The sequence below is a fragment of the Chiloscyllium plagiosum genome, unplaced genomic scaffold (genome assembly GCF_037043375.1).
Source record: "Chiloscyllium plagiosum isolate Xiang-an unplaced genomic scaffold, Cpla_swu_hap1 HiC_scaffold_4, whole genome shotgun sequence".
Lineage (NCBI taxonomy): Eukaryota > Metazoa > Chordata > Chondrichthyes > Orectolobiformes > Hemiscylliidae > Chiloscyllium > Chiloscyllium plagiosum.
The window spans coordinates 124619281-124641890 of NW_028270142.1; the positions used below are offsets into that span (position 1 = coordinate 124619281).

General features: G+C 41.8%; 1 protein-coding gene across 10 annotated transcripts in view; it reads right to left on the bottom strand.

The window, feature by feature from the left end:
- Nucleotides 1-11665, bottom strand: part of adgrb1a (adhesion G protein-coupled receptor B1a) — a 568355-nt gene extending 556690 nt beyond the window's left edge. For 5 of the 10 annotated variants that reach the window (XM_087986622.1, XM_043687848.2, XM_043687850.2 and 2 more), the window contains exons 1-2: nt 11268-11663; nt 6502-7543 (exon numbers count right to left, since the gene is read on the bottom strand). In XM_087986622.1, coding sequence (XP_087842748.1) covers nt 6502-7219 — 718 coding nt within the window. In that variant the 5' untranslated portion in view covers nt 7220-7543; nt 11268-11663. Of the gene's footprint in view, nt 1-6501; nt 7544-8618; nt 9353-11267 lie in introns of those variants that run through there. The other 5 variants (XM_043687847.2, XM_043687845.2, XM_043687842.2 and 2 more) reach the window with 4 other exon arrangements.
- Nucleotides 11666-22610: the final 10945 nt, after the last annotated feature.

Sequence of the window (22610 nt, forward strand, 5' to 3'; positions counted from 1 at the left end):
ATATTCACTTGGGTAAATTGATAATTTTTCTCATACAGCCAAAAGGTGACTAGTTCAGAGAGTAATAAACAACTGTTCTTTTTTTTAATTTACATGCTGTCACTAAAAATTACCTGCAGGCATCACCTCACCTTTTACTTATTGCTGCTGGTTCCCTGCTAAAGCTGTCTGCCACTTCTCTCAAACCAACCAACTTTGTTCCTTTTTCATCAACTTCAGCCATCCCACTATGTTTCTCTCAAGACCACCGAGATTCTATGTTATCTTGCAATCCTGTTTAATTCAGGCTTGAGATTGAAATCCTTGTGTTCATCACAGAGATCACTTATCCTCACCTCCTGGCCTTCATTTCATCCCCATGCACCACAATAACCCTTGTAATTGTCATGGTTAGTACATCACTTGGCTATCCTAAATCTTGTCAATACTTGTTAAGTCCTCTTTCCCTCAATAAGAACTGATTGCCCAAAACTCTGCTGGGCACATCCTGTCTTGCAAGGCCATTCAACACATTATTCCCATCCTAACTGTCCTATACTTATGCTCCATCTCTTGAAATGTAACAAATAAAATAAGCACCGACATTCAAAAATAAATACCTCTACATTCTTGGAAATCCCTCTATAATCTCTGAAATATCAGCTGGTTCCCTGTCCAAGTCCTCTATCTCACTGATTCTGATTTTTGCATAAAATGTTCAGCCACCTCGATCCTAAGTTCACTGTCACATAACTTCGGAAGGTGTCAACACTCATCAGGTTTTACTGATCCCATGAAATAACTCCTTACCAGCTCAGCATGTTTAATGACTTACTGATGAAGTACCTTGAGATATTTTAGATGTTCAATGGGCTTACATTAGAAGCTTTATTCTTGATGCTCATATTCTTCTGAAATTGGGAAATAAAGTACATTAATTAAATCCGTTAGAGGGGTTCTGGTTTTGAGTCACACTGCGCTATATTTGTGTTTATTGTTGGTTTTTGATATGCAAAATGGAATTTTTTTCATCAAAATGTATCTTGTTATATACAATATTTCTTTAAAAGCAGTTTTTTTTCTTTTACAGTTGGATTGAGTGGACAAAATAAATTTCATATATATTGTATTGTTTTTAATCATAATTCCTTTCACACTGAATGGGATGCTCCCAATGAGATACAGTATATCAACACAAATACTGTACATTTTGGTATAAAGTGAAGTTCTTCCTAAAGAAAAAGAATTCCTGTTTGTTTCAATTGTTCAGTCATGCTAGGCTATGTTCCACACAAATCAAGCATCTTGCAGTACACCACTCAGGTAGTCATTCATTATTAGATAGTTAAAGTCAGTTGGCTGCTCAACTATGGAGGCTAACTGGGCAGAACCTGGCTTCCAAATACCCATACATGTATATTCCTGAAGGTATCACTGGATAGAGCAGCTGACAACTGAAGAATGGTATGTTGCACAATGCGAGAGGATAGAAATTAAAAGGCTTTCATTCAATATGTTACGATCACAAAAATGAATATAAGTGAGACATATGGCAAGGAGAGGGGAGATTAGAATTTCATTTTATACCATTATGGCTTATTCTGACAAGTACAGCACAATATCAAATACAAATTAACAAAACCAATCACATTCCACCCATATATGTAAGTGCAACTCACTTAAAATGTAAAATAAAAATCTACATTTAAACTTACTGAAACTTAACTAATTTAATGCTTGATTCTCATGTTTATATAAAAAAAGATCTCATGCATTTAACTTTTGTAGTTTTATTGACTTATCCTCCCACTTTAAAACTCAATTGTTATTCCAAAAACATTCCGTAAAGCCCATTGACATATTTTGGCATATGGTAGACAGTAATAAGGAACATAATATTCAAATATTCTAAACTCATTTGCTAAGGATTTTTGACTGAATGTCAGCTGTCATCATCTCCCTCGAGTCTCTACTACAGATGAATCCTGTTTATAAAGATCATTAAAAAGCTATGGAAACAATTTGATTTAGCTGCATTTATGTAGTACCTTTAACATTGTTGAATATTTGGAAAATCCTTCACAGAAATTTTACCAGACAAAACTTGGAAATTGAACAAAGGATCTAAGAGGAAGACAGGTGATAAAATAGGAAAGTTTTAATGAAATGCCTTAAAAGTGAGGGAGCGGAGGAATTGTAGAGGCAGGAATTCTAGAATGTGGGTTAGTGGTTTTGAAATAAATTATAAATCCCAGTGATAAAATGTAACATTTCATTAATGCTGGTGAAATTGAAGCATTGACTCCCTCCTGGGAATATTCAAAATTACTTATTCTGCACCATGACAACTGAAACAACAGTTGCACAGATGTACAACATAGGAACAGGTCACATAACTCCTCAAACCTATCTGTCTTTCAGTAAAATCAAGGATGATCTTCTTACACAATTTTATTTTCCCTTTGATTTCTATCCCTTGATTCCTCACGTTTGCAAAACTCAAGTGTCTTTCCACTCAGGAAAGGGATATAATTGGATCAGCAGTTATAGAGTCATAAAGAAATACAGCAAAGTAACAGAATCTTCAGTCCAACTCCTCCATGCTGACCAGATATCGTAAATTAAGCTAATCCCATTTTCCAGCACGCGGCCCATATCCCTCCAAACCCTTCCTATTCATATACTCATTCAGATGCCTTTTAAATGTTGTAATTGTACCAGTCTGCACCACTTCCTCTGGCAGCTCAAATCATACACGCACCACCCTCTGTGTGAAAAAGGTACTCCTTAGGTCCCTTTTAAATCTTTCCCCTCTCACTTTAAACCTATATCCATTGTTTCTGGACTCCAGTTATGAACTGAAATCTTGTGACAAGGATTTTGCATAAAATAACATCTCATCAGTTTTTATTTGATATCGACAATAACATAAATATGTCAGAACCTTTCCCAAAAGTCCATCCTTATTTTGCTTTCTCTGTAACAAATTTGCATCACGAGCAGCTTAACATTTAATTGAGTAACCAGATGACTAGATCAAAGACTTTACCATCTGGGAACTAGCCCCTGGAACAGTAGAACAGCTGATTTGTTGCAGCAGATGACTTGATGCAGCTGATATCCACTCAAATATTGCCAATGGCACCAACCTTTCCCACCCACAGTTTTTTCCATTTAAAATTGCAGATCAACCATAAACTCGAACATAGAACAAGAAAATCCATTCAGCCAACTCTATTCAGACAAGGGCCACTCAGTCTGATCAATAACATTAAATTCATAATTGATGGGCTTCTCACAAGTTATTTCATTTTCTGTGCAGGCTGAAGGTGGAGACTCAAATACTTCAATCAGTAATGTTTGGAGGGAGAAACTCCCAGATATAATTATGAGATGCAATTTTCAGTGCTGATGGGTAGCATCCATCACAGAAAATATGCCTAGCCAACTGATTGACCAAATAATTCGACCATATAACATTCCCATAATCTGAAAAGGTAAGACACCATGTTATGCACATCCATAAAGCTATAAAGTGAGCTCTGGTCTTTTTCTGTCTTGCTGGCTTCATACCAATGATTCTTCATAGCAATTCCTGACTAAGCGGGTGCACACTGAGGCAATCCCCCATCACCACAGTGGTCTTGATGAGATCAGAAACAGCCCAGAGGGAGAGTCATGTTCGTCAGTCTGAGTCCAAATGGTCCATATGGCAGAGCATTGGTAGATTAACACCTTGCACTACTTGCCTGCTCCTATGGTTCAGACACAGTTGAACAGATATTTTCTAAGCAGCCTGTTGAGAGATGGTATTATACACATCTTGAACAGGTGGGACTTGAACTCAGGTCTCCTAGCTATGCCTCTTTTCCCCCTCTGGTTAGTTTTGTTACTTTGCAAATAAATGTACAAAGAGAATTATGGAATTCTCACATTTATTGCACCAAATGACCACTAGATGAATGATCTCACTGATTCCACAGTCTTCCCTTGTTTATCATCAGGCTCCAGCAAGAGTTTAATTGTCAAAAAGCATGAACAAAATCCTAGATATATTCACTCCAAGATGCAGTACTCACTGTTGACTTTGATTTTCATTTTCTCCATACCCATATAGCTTCTATATGACATCCATCCTCACAATTGCACTTTCTGATATCTATTTATTCTGTATGTTGCCATCATTGGGAAAGGGGTCTATTCCAGAACAAGGATCCTGATATGTACCATATATTCATTCTAATTTGCATCATCGTTGGTGGCCTGCCTTTGCTAGACAATCCGTCTATAATCAGTACAGAAGTCATTTGTCAAAGATATACTTTATTTAATGCTCCCAATAATTGTGAATTATCTTAACCTACTGGAGCTGGTTTAACATAGCTGCGATGTTGGCCTGTGCATCCCTCTCTCATCCCCAATCCCTTAACAAAAATGATCACTGAAATCACCAATGTCTTGAGGTGACACCTTGTAACATGCGTTCAGGGGTCTGCACCTATTGACTGAATGCTGTGAACATCGTTGTCTATTTACGAAAAGCAAGCCATGCAACATATCGAAGATGTACGGCAGCCCGGTTGGTGACGTGACGAGTAATGAAAGACGGCCGACAGAGATACAAGCCAAACTGTCCAACTTTCAGAACCATTGGGAATGCAGACAAAATCCCGTGTGGACACAAGCCAAGTGCTGGTCGGTGAGATTAGGTGCTAATGTATTCTCAATTCGCTATTGTTCTGTAGGTGCCATAAATCAACTTGTTTTATCTTGACAAGAAACATGACAAGAAACAGCACCGAGTATATAAGGTACAACACCGAAGCTGTGTTTAAAAGAAAAGTGTTTGTGGTCATTCACAATTGTCATCCTTCTCAAACGATCCCAAAACAAACCATGTTGTCATTACTTAACAAAACATACTAAGGAAGAAAACAAAATGACTTTAAGATAGGCAAAAGGAACAGTTCTACACATGCAGCTCCATCCCTATCTCTTGACCACACACAATTGTCAACAACTGACAACTGGGTGGCTTTTTGTTCGAAACATACTGAGGCCAGATTTAAATAGTTACATGTCTTACAAGCAGACTCTACATTCAGTTAGCAAAACACAAATGTCTTGACAACAACTCTTAGCATGCCTCTGCCATTCAAACATCGCTTACTCTCAACATGAAACACTTCACTGGTCGTTCAGTTTCCCAGACCACCTCCCCGTTATACGTGATCCACCCCATTTCCCGTTTCTGTTCCTATCTGTGAAAAGAAAAGCTTCGTCTTATCATTAATGATTCTCAATCCTGAATCATTAACGTATTTCCTCTCTATAAATGGATAGCCTGATTCCATATTTGGGCAGATTTTGGTCTTGGGTTTCTGAACACCGCTTTTTTTTGTGTGTGTGTAGTACAGATTAATTTTGTTCAATTTGTTTCTCCTGTTCATGCGGGACCAGAACAATGGTAGAAGTCAAAGAACACCAGGCGAGCGCTCAGAGATTTCTTAAAAAGCGGTCATGTCATGAGATGTGAAGGATTTAAAACCAGCCTGCGAGAAAGTTGCAGCGTGCAACAGAGCTGTATTCTTGAACTGTAGGGAGTGGGCGTTATTTGAGGGGGTGATTGGAAGATACGACGCATTGCTCCATGCTTATGCCGCCTTGCTGGTCTGCACAACAGCGCACGCCCGCACCCCCGGGTAGGTACTGACTGCGAACAAGCGACAGTCTCGAAATCCGACTTTCAAATTTCCAAAGACGCACAGGGCTTTCTGGGCTTGACGAAAGCATTTTTTTTAGCATTACAGATTTTCCGCGGAATTTTTTTGTTGTTGTTGTCGTAACTCGAATTCCAGTGGGAGATTATGAGGCAGGATTTCATTTCGAAAATTAAAGCACGCAATTCCTTTCAAAACGCGTTATCCTTACACCTCTGCCTCACTACACACCTCCCCCCACCACCCACAACAATCAGATGATGTCGATCTCATTGCTGGAAGGAAAAATAAATTCAACAGGTCCGTCGGAAAGTTGGTCTTGAAAGTCATGAAAAGGCTATCTCCAACTAAATATCCTCTCAGATTTTAAAACAGACAAATCAAAAACAAAATCTGTTAGTAAGGATGTAGTGAGGAAGCAGTGAAAGGTTTAGTTTGGTTTAGTTATTGGAAATCGCCTCAGCAATTTGCAGCAATCGGTGAGAGAGGCTAAGACGTGGTCCTCCATCACCCAGAACCTCACTCACTCCCTTCCTCAATGTGTCGTTCGCCGACTGATCGCCCACCAGTCCCCCCGCAAAAATGTCTCAACCTCCAAGCTCATAGACCTGTATGGTATATTGCATTCCCCAATCACACGCACACACATACACAGACACTCACAGGGCTACCCACAAATGTCTGGTTCACAGGTACCAAGAAACTTAACTCGACAGTCGGTTTGTGAGAGAACAGCACGGAGAGATTTCGAGCTGCAACCGAAATTGAAGCGAAGGTCGAGTCGCCAAGAGAAGTCACTTACCGCGAGAATCCGTCTCGCCGTTCCCCTTCGGGCTCTTGATACAATGCTCCAAGTACACGCCGTCCTTCAGACAAATGTCCTCCTTCTTGTTTAAGCCCAGCATCTCGGTGGCCTGTCCCAGGCTTTCACCCCTGGAGCACGAGCAAGGGGTCTGCATGATGCCACAGGGACGGGAGCTGGTGCTGAGGGCCAGGCAAGTCTCCAGCCACTTGCACAGCATCTGGCAAGCTCCCTTGCTGGGGTTCCTGTTGCCCACCACCAGGTACTCGGCCGAGAACTCCTTGTCTTTGAGCCGGGAGCCTCTGGCCCGGGGCCGGGCGATTTGCTTCATCTGAAGGTATTGCTTGGCGGACTGCAGGAAGGCGTAGCGGGCTGAGGGGTCGCAGAGTTTCAACACTTCGTCAAAGCTCTCCATGCCCAGGTAGGTGCGGGTGCTGGTCAGGAAGGAGTCGAACTGGTAAGTGCGGATCTGGTGGCGGTCGCAAACGTTGCTGGTCTTGGCTACCTTCATGTACAGCGTGTACCTCCGAGGGTCCGGGTTCTGAAAAATCCAGGAGCACACCGACGAGTTGGAAGCGAAGACCATCGACGAGGAAAAGTAGCCGAAGAGTTTGCCCTGGACCAGGGTGGTACACGGACTCTGCCCCAGGTCCAAGCCGCTCACGGTCCACAGCGCGGCGGCGAGTATCACAGTGCCCGCGGGTTCAGGGAACCTCATCCTAGGTCAGTTAGCCCAAGAAACGCCGAGGAAATAGCAGCAAGAGCCCAGACGCTGGACATAACAGGATCGCCTTTTAGAGAGACAGACCTGGAGATGATTTCATTGCAATCTTTGTAGGTTTGTCCAAGCTCTCCCCCTTGTGGTAAATTCCTGGGATTTTTTTTGTGTTGAATAAAAAGCGAAGAATAACCCTGTAAGTCCCGAAGTGATAATTGTTTCTGCTCTGCAACACTCTGGTTTATTCAATGCATTCAGAATTGTATTTCTGTGCTGGCGGAGAACCTGAGAGTCAGACAGACGGTGCAGTTGACAACCCTGAACCTAAAAATTTAAAAGAAAAAAAGGTATCACTTTCTTTTAATATCCTCAAGGGCACTAACAATCTCTTATTTCAAGTCATATTTACTCCCCCCTCTCTCTCTCACCCCCACCCATCCACCATCTAATGTTAGTTGATTCGCTCTATTCCCCGTTACTCTTTCACCCAACGAGAGATTTTTAATCTATGATTCATCTTTAATTAAAGGCGTAACTCGCCTTCTGTTTAGCAGTGGCCAGGCGAAAATACGCAGTCACGAAATAAACTTATTTTCACACCGGTGTGTTTTTTTTCCCCAAAAAGGACTCGTCTGCTTCATTGTTTTGTAAAATTGAACCAGGAATACCACATTCTCACACAATCTCAAAATATTTTGGTAATTAACGCTAATTAAAGTGCAATGTTTCTCTCCTGGTTATTCGAAAAACACTTAAAGCTAATTGCCGTTACTGTGTGATATTTTTTCCTCCTTTTTCTCGCTCTCTCACACGCACATTGCAGATTTGAACCGTTTGCAAGGAACGCATTGAAGACCTGCGCACAGCAATAAACTATGAGCTCTTCCCTATTAACGCAGACTAACTTCACCAACAGGCCTGGAGAATAGCAATTCCTCATCATATTTGCCAGTGACCAGATCAGCAAACGTGCATTTCGCAATTGACTAAGCACTTCAGAACTGTTTGATGCGACCATTTTCCAAACCGACACGCTCCAGGGACAAATGGCCAATTTTGAATATTGCCCGTGTGCACTCGACAGTGCCCGAAATTGACCTTCCTGCGATTTACGCGTTGATTTAATAACATGCTATTTTGAAAACAAAAACTGAACGTGTGGATTAACTGTTATGGAGGGATTTTGTGTTTAAACATATTCAACTCTTTGAAGTTTTAGCCTGTTTTAATTGGAGTACATTAACAATCCGTTTAGCAATAGTAAGGTGGTGTAAGCAATGAACCTCCCCGACGTTGAATCCCACTTCATTTTCCCTCCGAAAGAAGCGAGCTGCTCTTTACGCATTGACCAGCTCAGTGCTATCTCTGATACTGTCTGCCAGTCTGGCGCTGTACCTACCTTGGGCTGTGTTATCAACAGAGCTTTCTCTGCCTGGCGCCCGCTCTCCTGCTGATTCAAGAGGATTCATGCATTGAGGAAAGGTGTGCCGAACAAAACCTCCCTCGCTCAGTGGGTGTCAGGCTGAGGCGCAAGACTAATGGGGACGAATAGACGTTGGGACAGGTATCCAACCCGGCGGCTCTTGGAGAGAGAAAGCGAGAGGGGAGGCTGGTGGATTCTCGCTATTTTAACTTGCTCATCACGATGGGCGCACACTGCTTCCCCCTTATGGCCTCTCCCTTCAGGGGATTGGAAGCGACTGATCTGTCGGAGGCTGTTGCCTCCTCCGCCACCAATAAATAATAATACGACACCTTCCCAGTTTAATGCGTGTGCAAGGAGCGCGGACGGATAGGGGACCGGGAAAGCCACTCACCTCGATGGGGAAGGTCAACTCCCGAGCTGGATTAGCGGCTCTCAGCCAAAATGAGAAAGGGACATGGGGTGGGGAGGCGGGGGAAATGAGAGAACTGGCGGATTGAACAAGCTCAGAGTGTGGAGAGAGATCGCACTCTCTATGACTCATAATGCAACCACATCTTGTTTGGGGGGAGAAATGTTACTGTGTTCGAACAAAGCCATCTGTGCCAACTAAAACTGGGAGAAGAGGCAGAGGGAAGGTGGCAGGATTGTGTGGTGGGCGCATTATTAAAACTGCCCAGCGCGGTTTCCCCCGCTACCCTTTTGCCCAATGCTGTGCACTCATCTAAGCATTAAGTGCAAGGAGTGTCCTGTGGGGAAAGGCTTTGGTGATGTAGACTGAGGCTGCACTATTACCCTGTCTGAAGAGGGAAGGGGTGGGGGCGTTTTCTTTGCTCTTACCCCACCCCGGCCTCCCCCCAGTCAGAGCCCACTCTCTTCCCTTCCCTCGTCCCAATGAGGTTTCTGATAGCAAGTTATAAAATGGTGAGGGGTTTAATTTTTATTTGCGGGGAAGGGGGTGGTGGTGGTGGTGGGCATGATTTGCTCAACAGTCGTTGCTGAGAACACCCTACGGGCTGTTTACACCCTCCCCCCTCGGGGTGGAAGGGGTTAAATAAGGTTGGAGCGATCCTAGCTAACACTGTGTGCTTGGTTAATGAACCCCATCACGAGGAACCAGGGCTCCACCGGGAAGCGGTGGCTGGGGATCCCCTTCCGCCTGATACACCACACCTCATGTCTAATAGGTTTCCAGGATAAATCCACACCGCTCCCCCCCTCCCACCCCCCATAAGGTTTTTTTTTGTGTTTTGTTTATTGGCGACAGATTCATTGGTAACCAATATGGGCCAGCCATGTTAAATATCTTTTTTTTCCCTAACAGTTTAAATTCCAGAATCAAACAAAATAAAAACAGGTGAATTCAGGGGCTGTTAGAGCTGGGGCGGCTGGGATTTGCTGCTGAACACACGCGATTTACTCTGTCACTGCTGAAGTCTCCTCACTGGCCAAGTGTAGCGTGCAGATTGAGATTTCTCCTCGGTCTGGCCAGTCCCGCTGGTTTGCTGGTGCGAATTGTATCGCTGGATTACAACCACCACTAGTGTGTCAAACGGATCTGGCCGCCCGAGTGTCACCGGGAGTCTTACAGCACAGAAGAGGCCGACCTATCTGCACTAATCCCACGTCAATAGGTGTACTCAGATAGTGTCATAGAGCTGTACAGCACAGAAGCAGACCCTTCGGTACAACAAGTCCATAGGCGAAAGTGAGGACTGCAGATGCTGGAGATCAGAGTCGAGAATGTGGCGCTGGAAAAGCACAGCAGGTCAGGCAGCATCCGAGGAGCGAGAGAATCGACGCCTCGGGCAAAAGCCCTTCCTGACGAAGCTATGCTTTTCCAAAAAGTCCACGCCGACCAGATATCCCAAACTAACCTAGTCCCATCTGCCAGCATTTGGCCCACATCCCACCTAACTCTTCCTATCCATGTACTCATCCTTTTAAATGTAATTGTACCAGTCTCTACTTGATAAAAAAAAACATTACCCACACACCCACCGCTTCCTCCCCATTTGCCAGGGATTAGCCTCCCCCAATAGCTACGTAGTCACCAAATGCGTGCTGCTGATATTTCTTAGCGAGGGCTGCATTGATCCTGCATCTTCTCCCGCAATCGCCCATTGCTCCCGCCTTCGCTCACCAAGCCCCCACCGCTGCCCAGGTCAGCCTGGCGAGCCGTGCCCCAGCCAGGCTCCCTCACTGGTGTTGCCCGCTGACAGTACACACTGTCATTCCGCCCGGGCTGCCCTGGTGACCAATGTGAAGGAGGGAGAGCGGATGAAATTTCGCCAATATCCTGAGAGTTTCCTGACCAGCTGCGCCGATTTTTAACGAACGTGTGCCCACTGGTTCCCCAAACTAAACTTGCTTCCGTGCTAATGCACCGACTCATGGCGTTTTATTTCACTTCAGTCAGTGCTCTCTCTCTCTCTCTGCTGTGTGAATTGTTTCCACATTAGGTGGCGAAAGAGAGAAACAGAGAAACACGCACACACACAAATACACACATACACACACAAAATACACACACATACACACACACAGACACACAAAATACACACAGACACACACACACACAGACAACTTGCAGGCACTGGGCTTGCTATGCAGTATTATCCTTACCTCAAGTTTCTAAGTAAACATTTGCACTTTTCCCCCAAACCTCCGGTTCAATTAACAAGCAAAAAGGTCCAATTTTAAAAGGTTAATAGCAAAGCAGAGACGATCATAACTTGCAGCTGGGATTATGTATAACACACAGACACTACGCCGGCAGAAGTGACGGGAAGATTTGTTTTTCTCGAAAATAAAAACGATGGAAAACAATCACTGGCGCACAGGCGGATGTCCTCCGGTTAATCCGAGCGAGAGAGAGAATTGTCAAGTCCAGAAACAGGCAGTTTACATCCAAATGAGAACGGCTCCTTCCTGCTCTCCCGAGTGTCGAGACACTGCCACTTGGAGCATCCTTGTGGTAAAAGTGATGAGATGTCGGGGAGGGAGGGAGGTGAAAGTAGGGGTGATGTTGACAATGATCTGACAAGGCGCCGAGTTCTCCCCTTCTCATTTCCCACCTACTGACAGCCAGCACGTTGGAACGGGGAGCGCATTCCTTACGTCAGGCTCTCTTCAGCTTTTCTGATTATACGTTGCAGGAGAGCTCTTAGCAAGGATTCAAACAACGAAAGGATCTGAAGCACCCAAAACCAAGGAGACCCCCGCCTACACACACACACACACGAACACACACATCTCCTTCAGCCATTCCAAATCTCTGTTGCATTATCCTCACATTGTAATCCCTTTTCCTCTTTCGGTGCGATTCTCTGTCTGGGTCAACCCCATGTTAACCCCGGGTGCAAATTCTCTTTCTCGACATTTGTTTCTCAAGTCTCTTTTATGTTAAAATTTCTTTTTTTGTTGTTTCGCTGCGACATGCGGACAGCGAATGGAAATCCCTGGAGTTAAATGGGCTGGGACCGAAACAGAGTCGGCAATAGCCTCGGGGCAATTTCCACTCTCACTCCGACACAGCACTGAGAAATAGCACCTGGTTTGCCTTGGAAGGGGAGTATTGGATTCTGAAACATTTTGGTAGTTGATCTCAAACACAGGTCTTTCCTATTTGTCAGACGGGAAGCCAGCTTTTCTTGTTTCATATGCCTATGCACATGTAATCTGTGAGAATGGAAAGACGGGGGAAAAAAAGGTTTAAGCGTCAGGGGAAGCTCGTGTCACGTCTTTCAGCGCTAGGCTTTTGCAATAGTCATTTCCCGGTTCCCCTTCGTCTACCTATCCCGAAAACAAAATCTTTTTTTATTAATAAAGGATTGCCTTGACAATTGGGTGCTCTCAAACACCTCCTCTATATCTGGTAATATATCTAGGAGACACTCATAACATCCAAGCTCTCTAGGTAAGCAGCTTGAAGCGTTTATGTACTCACGGTCAGGTGTTTATGTAGCCACCACCTGCCTCACTTCAGGGGCAGTACCGGTCTCTCTACCAGTGTTCAAACAGCCACTCTCAAGGAATTTCCACTTAAAGCTAACATGTTGGGGGAGGCGGGGGTGGAATTGATCCATTTTGATTCTTTATTTTTTAAAACCGCGTACCTACCCCCTCGTCAACCCCCCCCCCCCCCCCTCCCTTTAAAGACACATGTGTCACACAGGTTCGAACCACAGTGATTTCTGTCCACAGACTGAACCAGGCTGGAGCTGTCCTTTTAACGATCGCTCTAAATATCGTTCCGCAACATCTCACTGTCCCACACCGAGCGGGGGCCACTGCCCGGAATTGGAAACAACCGAACTGCCTTAGCGTCAGCGTTGGGCGGTTGACTTGAACCTTACTGTAAAGGTATTTATTTGTATCACGTAAATACGGCCGGGCTCAATTCCCAGGTCAGGATCAGCTCACATCTCAACCTACATTACTGATGGCGTGGGAATGTGTTTTCAATTGCTTTATTGTTACTGAGCAAGGTCCCCCAGTGAATGGGGCGGGGGGGTGGGGGGCCATAAGGGCATAGCACTGACAGAGGATGATCGAGCTGATAGGGTCTGTGTGTGTGTGTGCGTCTCTCCGCAGATGCTGCCTGACTGTGCATTTCAAGCTTGCTCTCGGTTGTAACACGCTTTGATAATTGTTCCTGTCAGGACTTCCCATTTAACTCCGCAGCTCAGGCCAGTGCAAGAGGATTTCCAATTCCTGCATTTAAGCACCGTGTGCCTGACGTGGAGTGGGAGGGGGGATGTGATCGCGTTGTCTGAGAACTGGGGAGAACAACCGCTTGATGGCACTTGCGTTTTCTTCAACGTGGTCCCAACTCCATGAGCATCGCAGGCGACCGGAAACAACCTTCAACTCAGAGCGCCCGGCAACTGGAGATTCAATTGGTGGGCGACGCAATTCGTGCGACACATTGAGAAGGACTACCTGAGTCATTGACTTTGCCTGCAGTTCTGTTGAGCGAATGTCGTGAGTGGATGTCCCCTGTCAATCAACTTCCCCATACCTGGTGTGTTGTTGCATCAATACATTGTGCACATGTCATTACGGTCGGAGGGTCCTGACTTTGACATCCTTTTGAAGTTTGTTGATGAAACAGGTCCCATGTTCCCTACAGGAAGTTGCTTAAATGTTACTTTCGTCCTTTATGGTATTACTTCCAGTCTGCTGGTATCTCAGCCCATTGCATGTCATTTGGACAATCGGCTTCTGTGAAATGATAATCTACAGGATGCCCATTTTATGCCGTTATGTTGTTAATCTTTTTTTTAAAAAAGTCATTCCCAGGATTTGGGCATCATTGTCGAGGGCACCGTTTCCTGTCCATCTTCTAATTGTCCTGAGGGCAGATCAGAGTCAACCACATTGCTTGGGTCTGGAGTCACATGTTACCCAGACCAGGTAAGGGTAGCAGCTACCTTCCCTAGTGAACTAGATTTTTTTTTCAACAATCGATGAAGGTTTTATGGTCTTCATTAAACTTTTCATTTTACTGAATTCAAATTTTACCATCCGCAACAGCAGAATTCGAACACTGGTCCCCAAAACGTTTCCTGGGTCTCTGAATTGATAGTCAAGTCGTAATACCACTAAACCATTGCCTCTCCTCATTTGCTGTCTTAGATGGGGAACATTTGACTTATATCTTTGTTTAACAGATAGGACTGTTTCCTTACAGTTTGCAACTCATTTATTCCTGACAGAAAGGGAAGAGGACACTGGAACAGAAGCAGGAGAAAATGTTGACCTTGAAATGCATTGGGAATCTCTGTTTAACAATCCACTTCTACCTCAGTTTTTTGCCATTGGACAAGCTTTCATGCACGAAATCCAGTTTACCTTTATGGTATTACTTCCAGTCTGCTGGTATCTCAGCCCATTTCATGTCATTTGGAGAATTGTCCCCACACTACCTTGAATCTCGTCATTCTTCAACCTGAGATAGAAAGTGTTGTTTCCTCCCCAGGACAAACCAAAAACACTGTCCCTGTTAAACAACTGTATTAGTTTGTCCTTATACGAACGTATTCATTTCTATTTATTTCTTATATGCATTCTTCCCTTGTTTAGTCTGTATCCACCAACACTTATGACACTTTCAATGCCTTCTGTCATTTTAATGACTTCAGCCTCCAGCAGTTATAGTGTTCTCCACAGCCACATTATCACTTTGTGCTCCCATTCCTGAGATTTTCAGACAGCTTGGAGCAGCAACCCAACTAGTCCCCATTCCCAATCTTTTTCTACCACCTGGTTAAGTTTTTTTTCTAAATGTAAGTTAAATCATTATGAATTCCGGGGACCTGAAATGAGAAACAGAAAATACTGGAAATACTGTGTAGTTCAGGCAAATTATGTGATTATAGATATAGATTATGTCTCTAGTTTCAGTGGCCTTGCCTCACTAAGATAATTTTTCATTTAATTCAACCTATTTGAGCTTCTCTGTGTGACTGGGATCGCCACTGTTTCCCAAACACTTTATTTTCTAATTTTCCTAAAATGCTTCATCTTTTAGTGTTCAGATCTAAAATAAAGAGTGCCCACTCAATACACTAATATAACCTTTGTCTCCAAAGATACTGAGAATTTTGTTTTCACATACTCTATTTTTCCTTCATTTTTGATGACAGGTCACAGACTTGAAACTTTAACTCTACTATTTACATTTACACCAAAACCTTAAGGCAAAAGGTGCCTTCATGGGAATCCCAATAAATCTCATGAATGACAGCTCTCTTGTTTATATGTTGTGGCTTAGCCTCTCTGGGCCAGAAAGATTACCTAACCTTTTGGGTGTAGACACTTGATAAAAGCATATTTGTGACAGCCAAACTTTGACTGAAATGTCTTCTTTCCAACATTTCATTATTTATTTTAGACTTTCATCTGCTATGATTTTGTTTACTTCTCCATATGTTATAATCTGGAATATGTTGTCTGAGTAGGTAAAGAAACAGATTCAATAATAACATTGGGAGAAAATTGGATAAATGCTCAAAGGTAAAAAATGAAAGTTGTGGAAATAAGAGAAAGAGCAAGACGAGCACTAACTCCGTGGGCCATACTCCATTTTTGTTTTGTTGGTTTTATTCTATGTTTCTATAAATTCCTCCATTGTTTCATAATTATTACTTAAGTTTTTTTTACTATAAGCATACTTTTAAAAGATTGCCTCAATATTGGCTCAATCAGATAATCTTTATACAATCAAAACCATTGAATCCTTCTCTTTGATTGTACTATATATGTTCTTCTATTCTCCTTATTTTCTGATTCTACTAACAAGCTTCATCTTTCCATTCTAAGGGATGATTTTCCATTCTAAGGGATGAAAATAGAGATCAAATTTTTCCCTTAAACAGTAATGAGTGATCTACTGTGTAATTTTCTTTCACATGTTTGTATTTTGACTCCATTTTATGAATAGTTACAAATTTGTTTTATTTTCATTTGCCTAATGTGAGGTCTCCAAAGTGAATATGATAGTGAGTCTGAATTTGTGATATAACTTCCTTTTGCACACTGATAAATATCAGTCTCCACTACCCTTTGACGTAATAATGGTGATGTAACCCACATCTTTGGCTCGAAAGTGTCAACATTGTAATCTTGACTGCTTGGGCTTAACTTTGTTCAGTTGTAGCAAATCAGATTTTAAAAAAAAGCTCTTTTAGAATTCATGTTTGAAAATTCACTGCAGGGACCTGGTAATGTTTTGAAAGCAAGATATTATCACCTGCACTCTCAAAATCTCTATAAGCACTGCTAATAAGCATCTGTAAGCATGCATGCATTTCTGGTCATCAGAGTATAATATATGGGCAGAGAATGTACCGGAGGTCTTGCCAGTTGCAAATTACTTTCCGCCTCTCCTAATCACAGACTATTAGTGTAGAGTAATAGCAGGTGCTTTAATGTGAGATTTAGTCCAACTGAAAATGGTATAAAATCAATTTTCAAAAGCAGTCAAGATATTGGACTCCCCTTCTGTTCCTGAAAAGCTAAACCAGATAGTCAGGTCTTTACTGCCATTAAAACATCATCAGCATTTGGATACCGATGAGTGGAGCTCTGAGCATGCATTTTAATTATGCTGAAACTCTGTTATGGCCAAATACAGAGTGGTATGGAGCCAGCAATGACTGGTGCCAAACTAGTACCTGCATTAAAGCAGTGCCATTATGTGAATCCCAATAAAAGCTTTGCAGTGTTACATCAACAACTCTGAAAAGATGTCACAAACTTGTGCTATGTAAAAGCAGTCTACAAATGCTGTCAGTATTGAAAAGAAATTCCTTTGCCTGCCAGACTACTGAAATTAAGCTTTTCTCATTTAAAATGCATTTTTGCTTAAGTTGAGTTAACAAAAAAAACCCAAATCTTTACACAAAGTGCTAATTGAATTATAATCTTCAAGTGAACAAGATCATTCATATTTTTGTGCCCTAATTTGGACATTTATTATGTGCAAGAAGAAGGACCTGCTTCTGATATCTTAAACATGCTATGCAAATGTATAATGATACATAATCTACCTAATCTGTCATGGCAAAAGATCAATGTGTGCAGCAACCTTTCTACTAATAGCCTCCGATTTGCATGTCTTTGGTTATGTCTATAATATCAAACAAGAATGTCAATTATCCATTGGGTCGCTGGGCAATGTGATGAGACCTATTAATAGTCCCAACCTCCCCAAGAGATGCAGAATGGGCTGATCTGCCTTTGAAATAGATACACTAATCTAACTATGTTCCTCTTAATCAGAAGTGATTGCAAATGCAATATTGAGAAAAGCTTAATTTAAATTAAGCTTTTGACAAAGGATCAGTTAGACTCAAAACTCTTTTCTCTCCTTACAGATGCTGCCAGACCTGCTGAGATTTTCCAGCATTTTCTCTTTTGGTTTTAGATTTCAGCATCCGCAGTAATTTGCTTTTATCTTAATTTAAATTTGCTTTCCAATGTTATTTGATCAATTTTTAAAATTCCAGTATTTTTCTCTCTTAGCGATGATTTATGACATTTATGTTTCCTTTTGTTCTCCATTTCAGGAATGGACATATTTTAGCTATACAGATGAGAAAAGAGTCATGTGTTGACAGTTTTCATCTGGCACTCATCAGGACAGATGCAAGAATACCAAATTTCAAAGTAAACAACAATTTATACTGCATGAAAAATTGGATGCTAATTTATTGGCAAGTCAACACTGGTTAATCAAACGTTTGCCATAAAGAATGCACCAGGGAACAGATACCCAGGAATTTATTTTTAAACTTCATAAAAGGCAAGTCAACTCTGATCTGTTGGGAGATACCATGTTAAATTCAGTAGGGTACAGTGTTCCATAGAGTTTGGTGAATTGAAAAGACAACGCTTGGAGAAATTCTTTTACCTGCAATGGACCAAACCCTGTGTACAAACAAGTACCTTCCAGAAAGCATAAATGAGCAATGTTTAGAGTCTATTTGATAACTGTATATTGGTCGCTTGCGTAACTCATGGCATGTATTGGATAGTTGAGTAAGTGATATCAAATCACAGAATTCAAATTTAATTTTATACACTACATTCTAAGTTTTGCATGCACGGGCTGGTGCATTCTCCAAGGTGATGTCTTGACCAATCCATTTGTCAACCAATCAACACATTTATTCTCATCCCATACAGATTGTTTTTCTTTTGAAACTGGAATTCTTGTACCTTTCTTGATGAGTCCAAGACAGCACGCTGAGATAGCATTTCTCTTTCAGAAATAGCATTTTGTAATGCCAAGTGGCCATTTATGTAATAATTAAAATATTGAAGTGAAAATGCATTTATTCACTCAGCCACATGTTGAGGATGATGGATGACTAGGTCTGCAGTAAATGTTTCTGCCTTGAGGGCCTCTATCTTAGAACTCATTAGCTGGGAACATTGTATAGCACATGTGATATTTTGGACACTCTGCTCCTGAAGGCAGTCGTGCCCCTCAGGTTACAGCCTTCTGAATTGTTCTCTGGTCAGAGTCAGGGAGATGTGACTGGATGTGAGTTGAGAAGGTAGTAGTGGAGGAATTCATTTCTTCCAATTGTCCAAAAGGTTTGAGGCTCTTGCAACTGGTATGGATAAAAACAGGGGCTGCAATTTGGATGAATGAACTGACCATGGCATGAGGGTGCAGGCCTCCATTCAATTGAGGAAGTGAACAAAAAATGTAGGGGGAGTAGGAAGTCGTAAAGTCAGGGAAGAAGCAGAGTTCCTTGCAATAGAGAGAAAGCCAGGGTTTTAGATATCTGCTGTGGACTGGAAAAGAATGTGCATGAGAAAGAGGAGAGCTTGGATGGTTTTCATAGGTATCATAAGATAGATTTAAGATAGGTAGGACTAATACATTTGACAGAGATTTTGAACAGTTCAGAGCTAAATTTTTCAACAAGGACAATTTTCTTAGCCACAAGAAAAATGATGTGGAAAGTTGAACATATGACTCAAAGATTGGGGCACTGATGTGAATACCAAAGAAAGTGGGATCTTCAACTGAATCAAGTTAGGGCTAGTTTTCTGGTGAGTCATATAACCAGGGTGATCTAGAAGACCTTAAGTTAAATAGTGGGTCAAGAAATTATAAAATTAACAGAACCTTCTTGCATTGAAGATCAGTATACCATACTATTTGTCTTCCTAATTTCCTACTGGACATGCACACTTAGACTACACTGACCAGTGTAGAAGCAAACCCAGGTTCCTTTGTACATCAACATTTCACAGCCTGACACATTAATATTACTCTGCCATTTTGTTTTTGCTAATGATGTGGACACCTTCACATTGATCTGCATTAGGCTGCAGCTGTACATTTGCCCGCTTGAGTAAATCACTCTTTGAGGAGAAAGTGAGGACTGCAGATGCTGGAGATCAGAGCTGAAAATGTGTTGCTGGAAAAGCGCAGCAGGTCAGGCAGCATCCAAGGAACAGGAGAATCGATATTTTGGGCATAAGCCCTTCTTCAGAAATGAGGAAAGTGTGTCCAGCAGGCTAAGATAAAAGGTAGGGAGGAGGGACTTGGGGGAGGGGCATTGGAAATGTGATAGGTGGAAGGAGGTCAAGGTGAGGGTGATAGGCCGGAGTGGGGTGGGGGCGGAGAGGTCAGGAAGAAGATTGCAGGTTAGGAAGGTGGTGCTGAGTTCGAGGGATTTGACTGAGACAAGGTGGGGAGAGGGGAAATGAGGGAACTGGAGAAATCTGAGTTCTCCAGTTTCCTCATTTCCCCTCCCCCCACCTTGTCTCAGTCAAATCCCTCAAACTCAGCACCACCTTCCTAACCTGCAATCTTCTTCCTGACCTCTCCGCCCCCACCCCACTCCAGCCTATCACCCTCACCTTAACCTCCTTCCACCTATCGCATTTCCAACGCCCCTCCCCCAAGTTCCTCCTCCCTACCTTTTATCTTAGCCTGCTGGACACACTTTCCTCATTTCTGAAGAAGGGCTTATGCCCGAAACGTCGATTCTCCTGTTCCTTGGATGCTGCCTGACCTGCTGCGCTTAAATCACTCTTTGAACCCTCTTTAGATCCTCCGCACCACTCATAATTCCACCTTGTTTGTGTCATCAGCTACTTGGAAATATTATATTTGATTCCCCCATGTAAATTATATGTATTATGACTAGTTGGGACCAAAATACTGGGCCCCATAGTACCCAACTCATCTCTCTTCCACTCCAAAAATTATCCATTTATTCCTACTCTGTGTTTCCTGTCTACTAACTAATGCTCAGTAAGTGCACCAATAGTATGTGCTTTGGTTTACACTCTAAACTCTTTTGTGGAATTTTACCAAATATTCCTGAAAATCCAAACGTATTACATCCACTGGTTCACATTTATTTATTCATCTAGTTACTGTTAGTTTGGGAAGGAGATGGTATTTTATTTTGCCCTGTGTTTTGAAATGCTTCAAACTGTGTTATATATAAAATCGGTTTGTTTCATTTTTCTCTTAAGTCCTTTGTGTGATAAGCTTCTGTTTTATTGTTAAAACCAAACCTACAGCTTTATGTAGTTGTATTTTAATAAACATTTACCATGTTAAATTCAAAGGAACAAAAGGATATATCAAGCCAGCTTCCACTCTGGGCTCTGCTTTATCCAGTGGTAACATCAGTTGAGATTGTAACAATATAGATTGGATGCATTAGTTTGATAAAAGCAACCTGTGAGATGAGTTCAGGTTGTATTTCAAACAATGTTTTGGAACAATGCATTCTAATGTCAACCAGGCAGTAGATGTGCTTAGATCTCATAATGTGCAGTAACACAGGATTTATATTAACTTCATAGCAAAAAAAAAGCATTTGATTGTAACATGATAGAATTTCATATTCACTTTGAGGGCAAAAAAGTTTAGTCAAATACAAATGTCTCAAAAGTAAAAAAGAAGCAGTTACAAGGAAATAAAAGATAGAGTTGACTAAATGGGTTAGGAAAATAAATTAAAAGATAGAGAAACAATGGGAGGTATTTAAGGAGATATTTTAGAACTCTCAGCAAAAATGCATTCCATTGAAAAAGAAAGAATATATGACAATGATCATGTACATGGTGAACTAAAGAAGATAAAGTTAATATCAAAGTGGAAAAACAGTTAAAGTAATATATTATTTGAATGGAAAGAAACTGCAGAATTCCTTTGTACAGAGGAATTTGAGTCTTCTTGTAGATGAATAATTGGTATGCAAGTGCTACAAGTATCTAGGAAGACTAATGAAAATGTTGAGACTTATTGCAAGGACAATCAAATATAAAAGTAAGGGAGTGTTGCTTCAGCTGTACAGGCCCTTAGAATGCACCTGAAGTTCTACATGCAATTTTGTTCTGCTTGCTAAGACGTGATATATTGGTAATTGCATTAAAGAAGTTCAGAGAAGGATTGACTTGACTGGTACCTAAGAAGGTTTACTTTCTGAGACAAAGTTAGGCCTATAAATATTCAAGTTTAGAGAATGGGAATTAATCTTACAAAACATGTAAGATCTTGTGGGGACTTAACAAAATAAATGCTGACATGATTTTCTGTCTGAGGGAGAAATGAGATCTGTGGTAAGCAGTTTAATAAGTAAGTGTGTCCATTAATTGAAACATTGGCCTTCTCGCATCAGAGAGAGACAACTGATGGCAGTTTAACCTGAGAGCCACTACACCTTCAGCAGGTGCAGGAGTTGAACTCTCATTATTGGCATGATCCTTCCTCACAAACTGAATGTATAACAACTGAGCTAACTAATCCCCTGCATTGCCCTTAAAACATTAAACATAAAATTGAGATAAGGAGTTTTATTTTCTCTCCAGGAACTGTTATTCTATGGAATTTTCTTCACTGAATTGTGTTGTTGAATATATTCAAGGCTGAGTTGAATTGAATTTTGATCAACAGAAATCAAGGGTTATGGGATGCAGGCAGAAAAGTAGAATTGCGATCACCGTCAGATCAGCCATGATCTTGTTGAATGACAGAACAGGTTCCTATTGCTTGTGTTCTTGTGATTATTCAAGAAAAACCTAATTGTGTGTAAGATGCCTTTCCTCAGACTCACATATTGTGAAGAACTAAAACATAATTCGATTGCTAAACCAGAGAGCTACTAGTGTCTGTGAAAGACTACTTCGCAATGAGTCAGTGCTTTCAAAGCCAAGACAATTGGGGAAAAAGGCATTTAAAACCTGGATGGATTCTAATAGTTAATTGTGCATTGCAAAACATTATGGTAAAACATTAATGGGGCACAATGCAATTTGCAACATCTGACCCGACCCAAGTTAGTAGTAATTTTGTTTAAAATTTAATTTGTCAGGACTGTATAATCCATATATATCTTTCTCAATTGTTTCAAACAGACTGATTGGCTTTTCTTATGATTTGCAATCAAACTGTTAGGTGGTTTTGCCTTGTCTTGTACGACC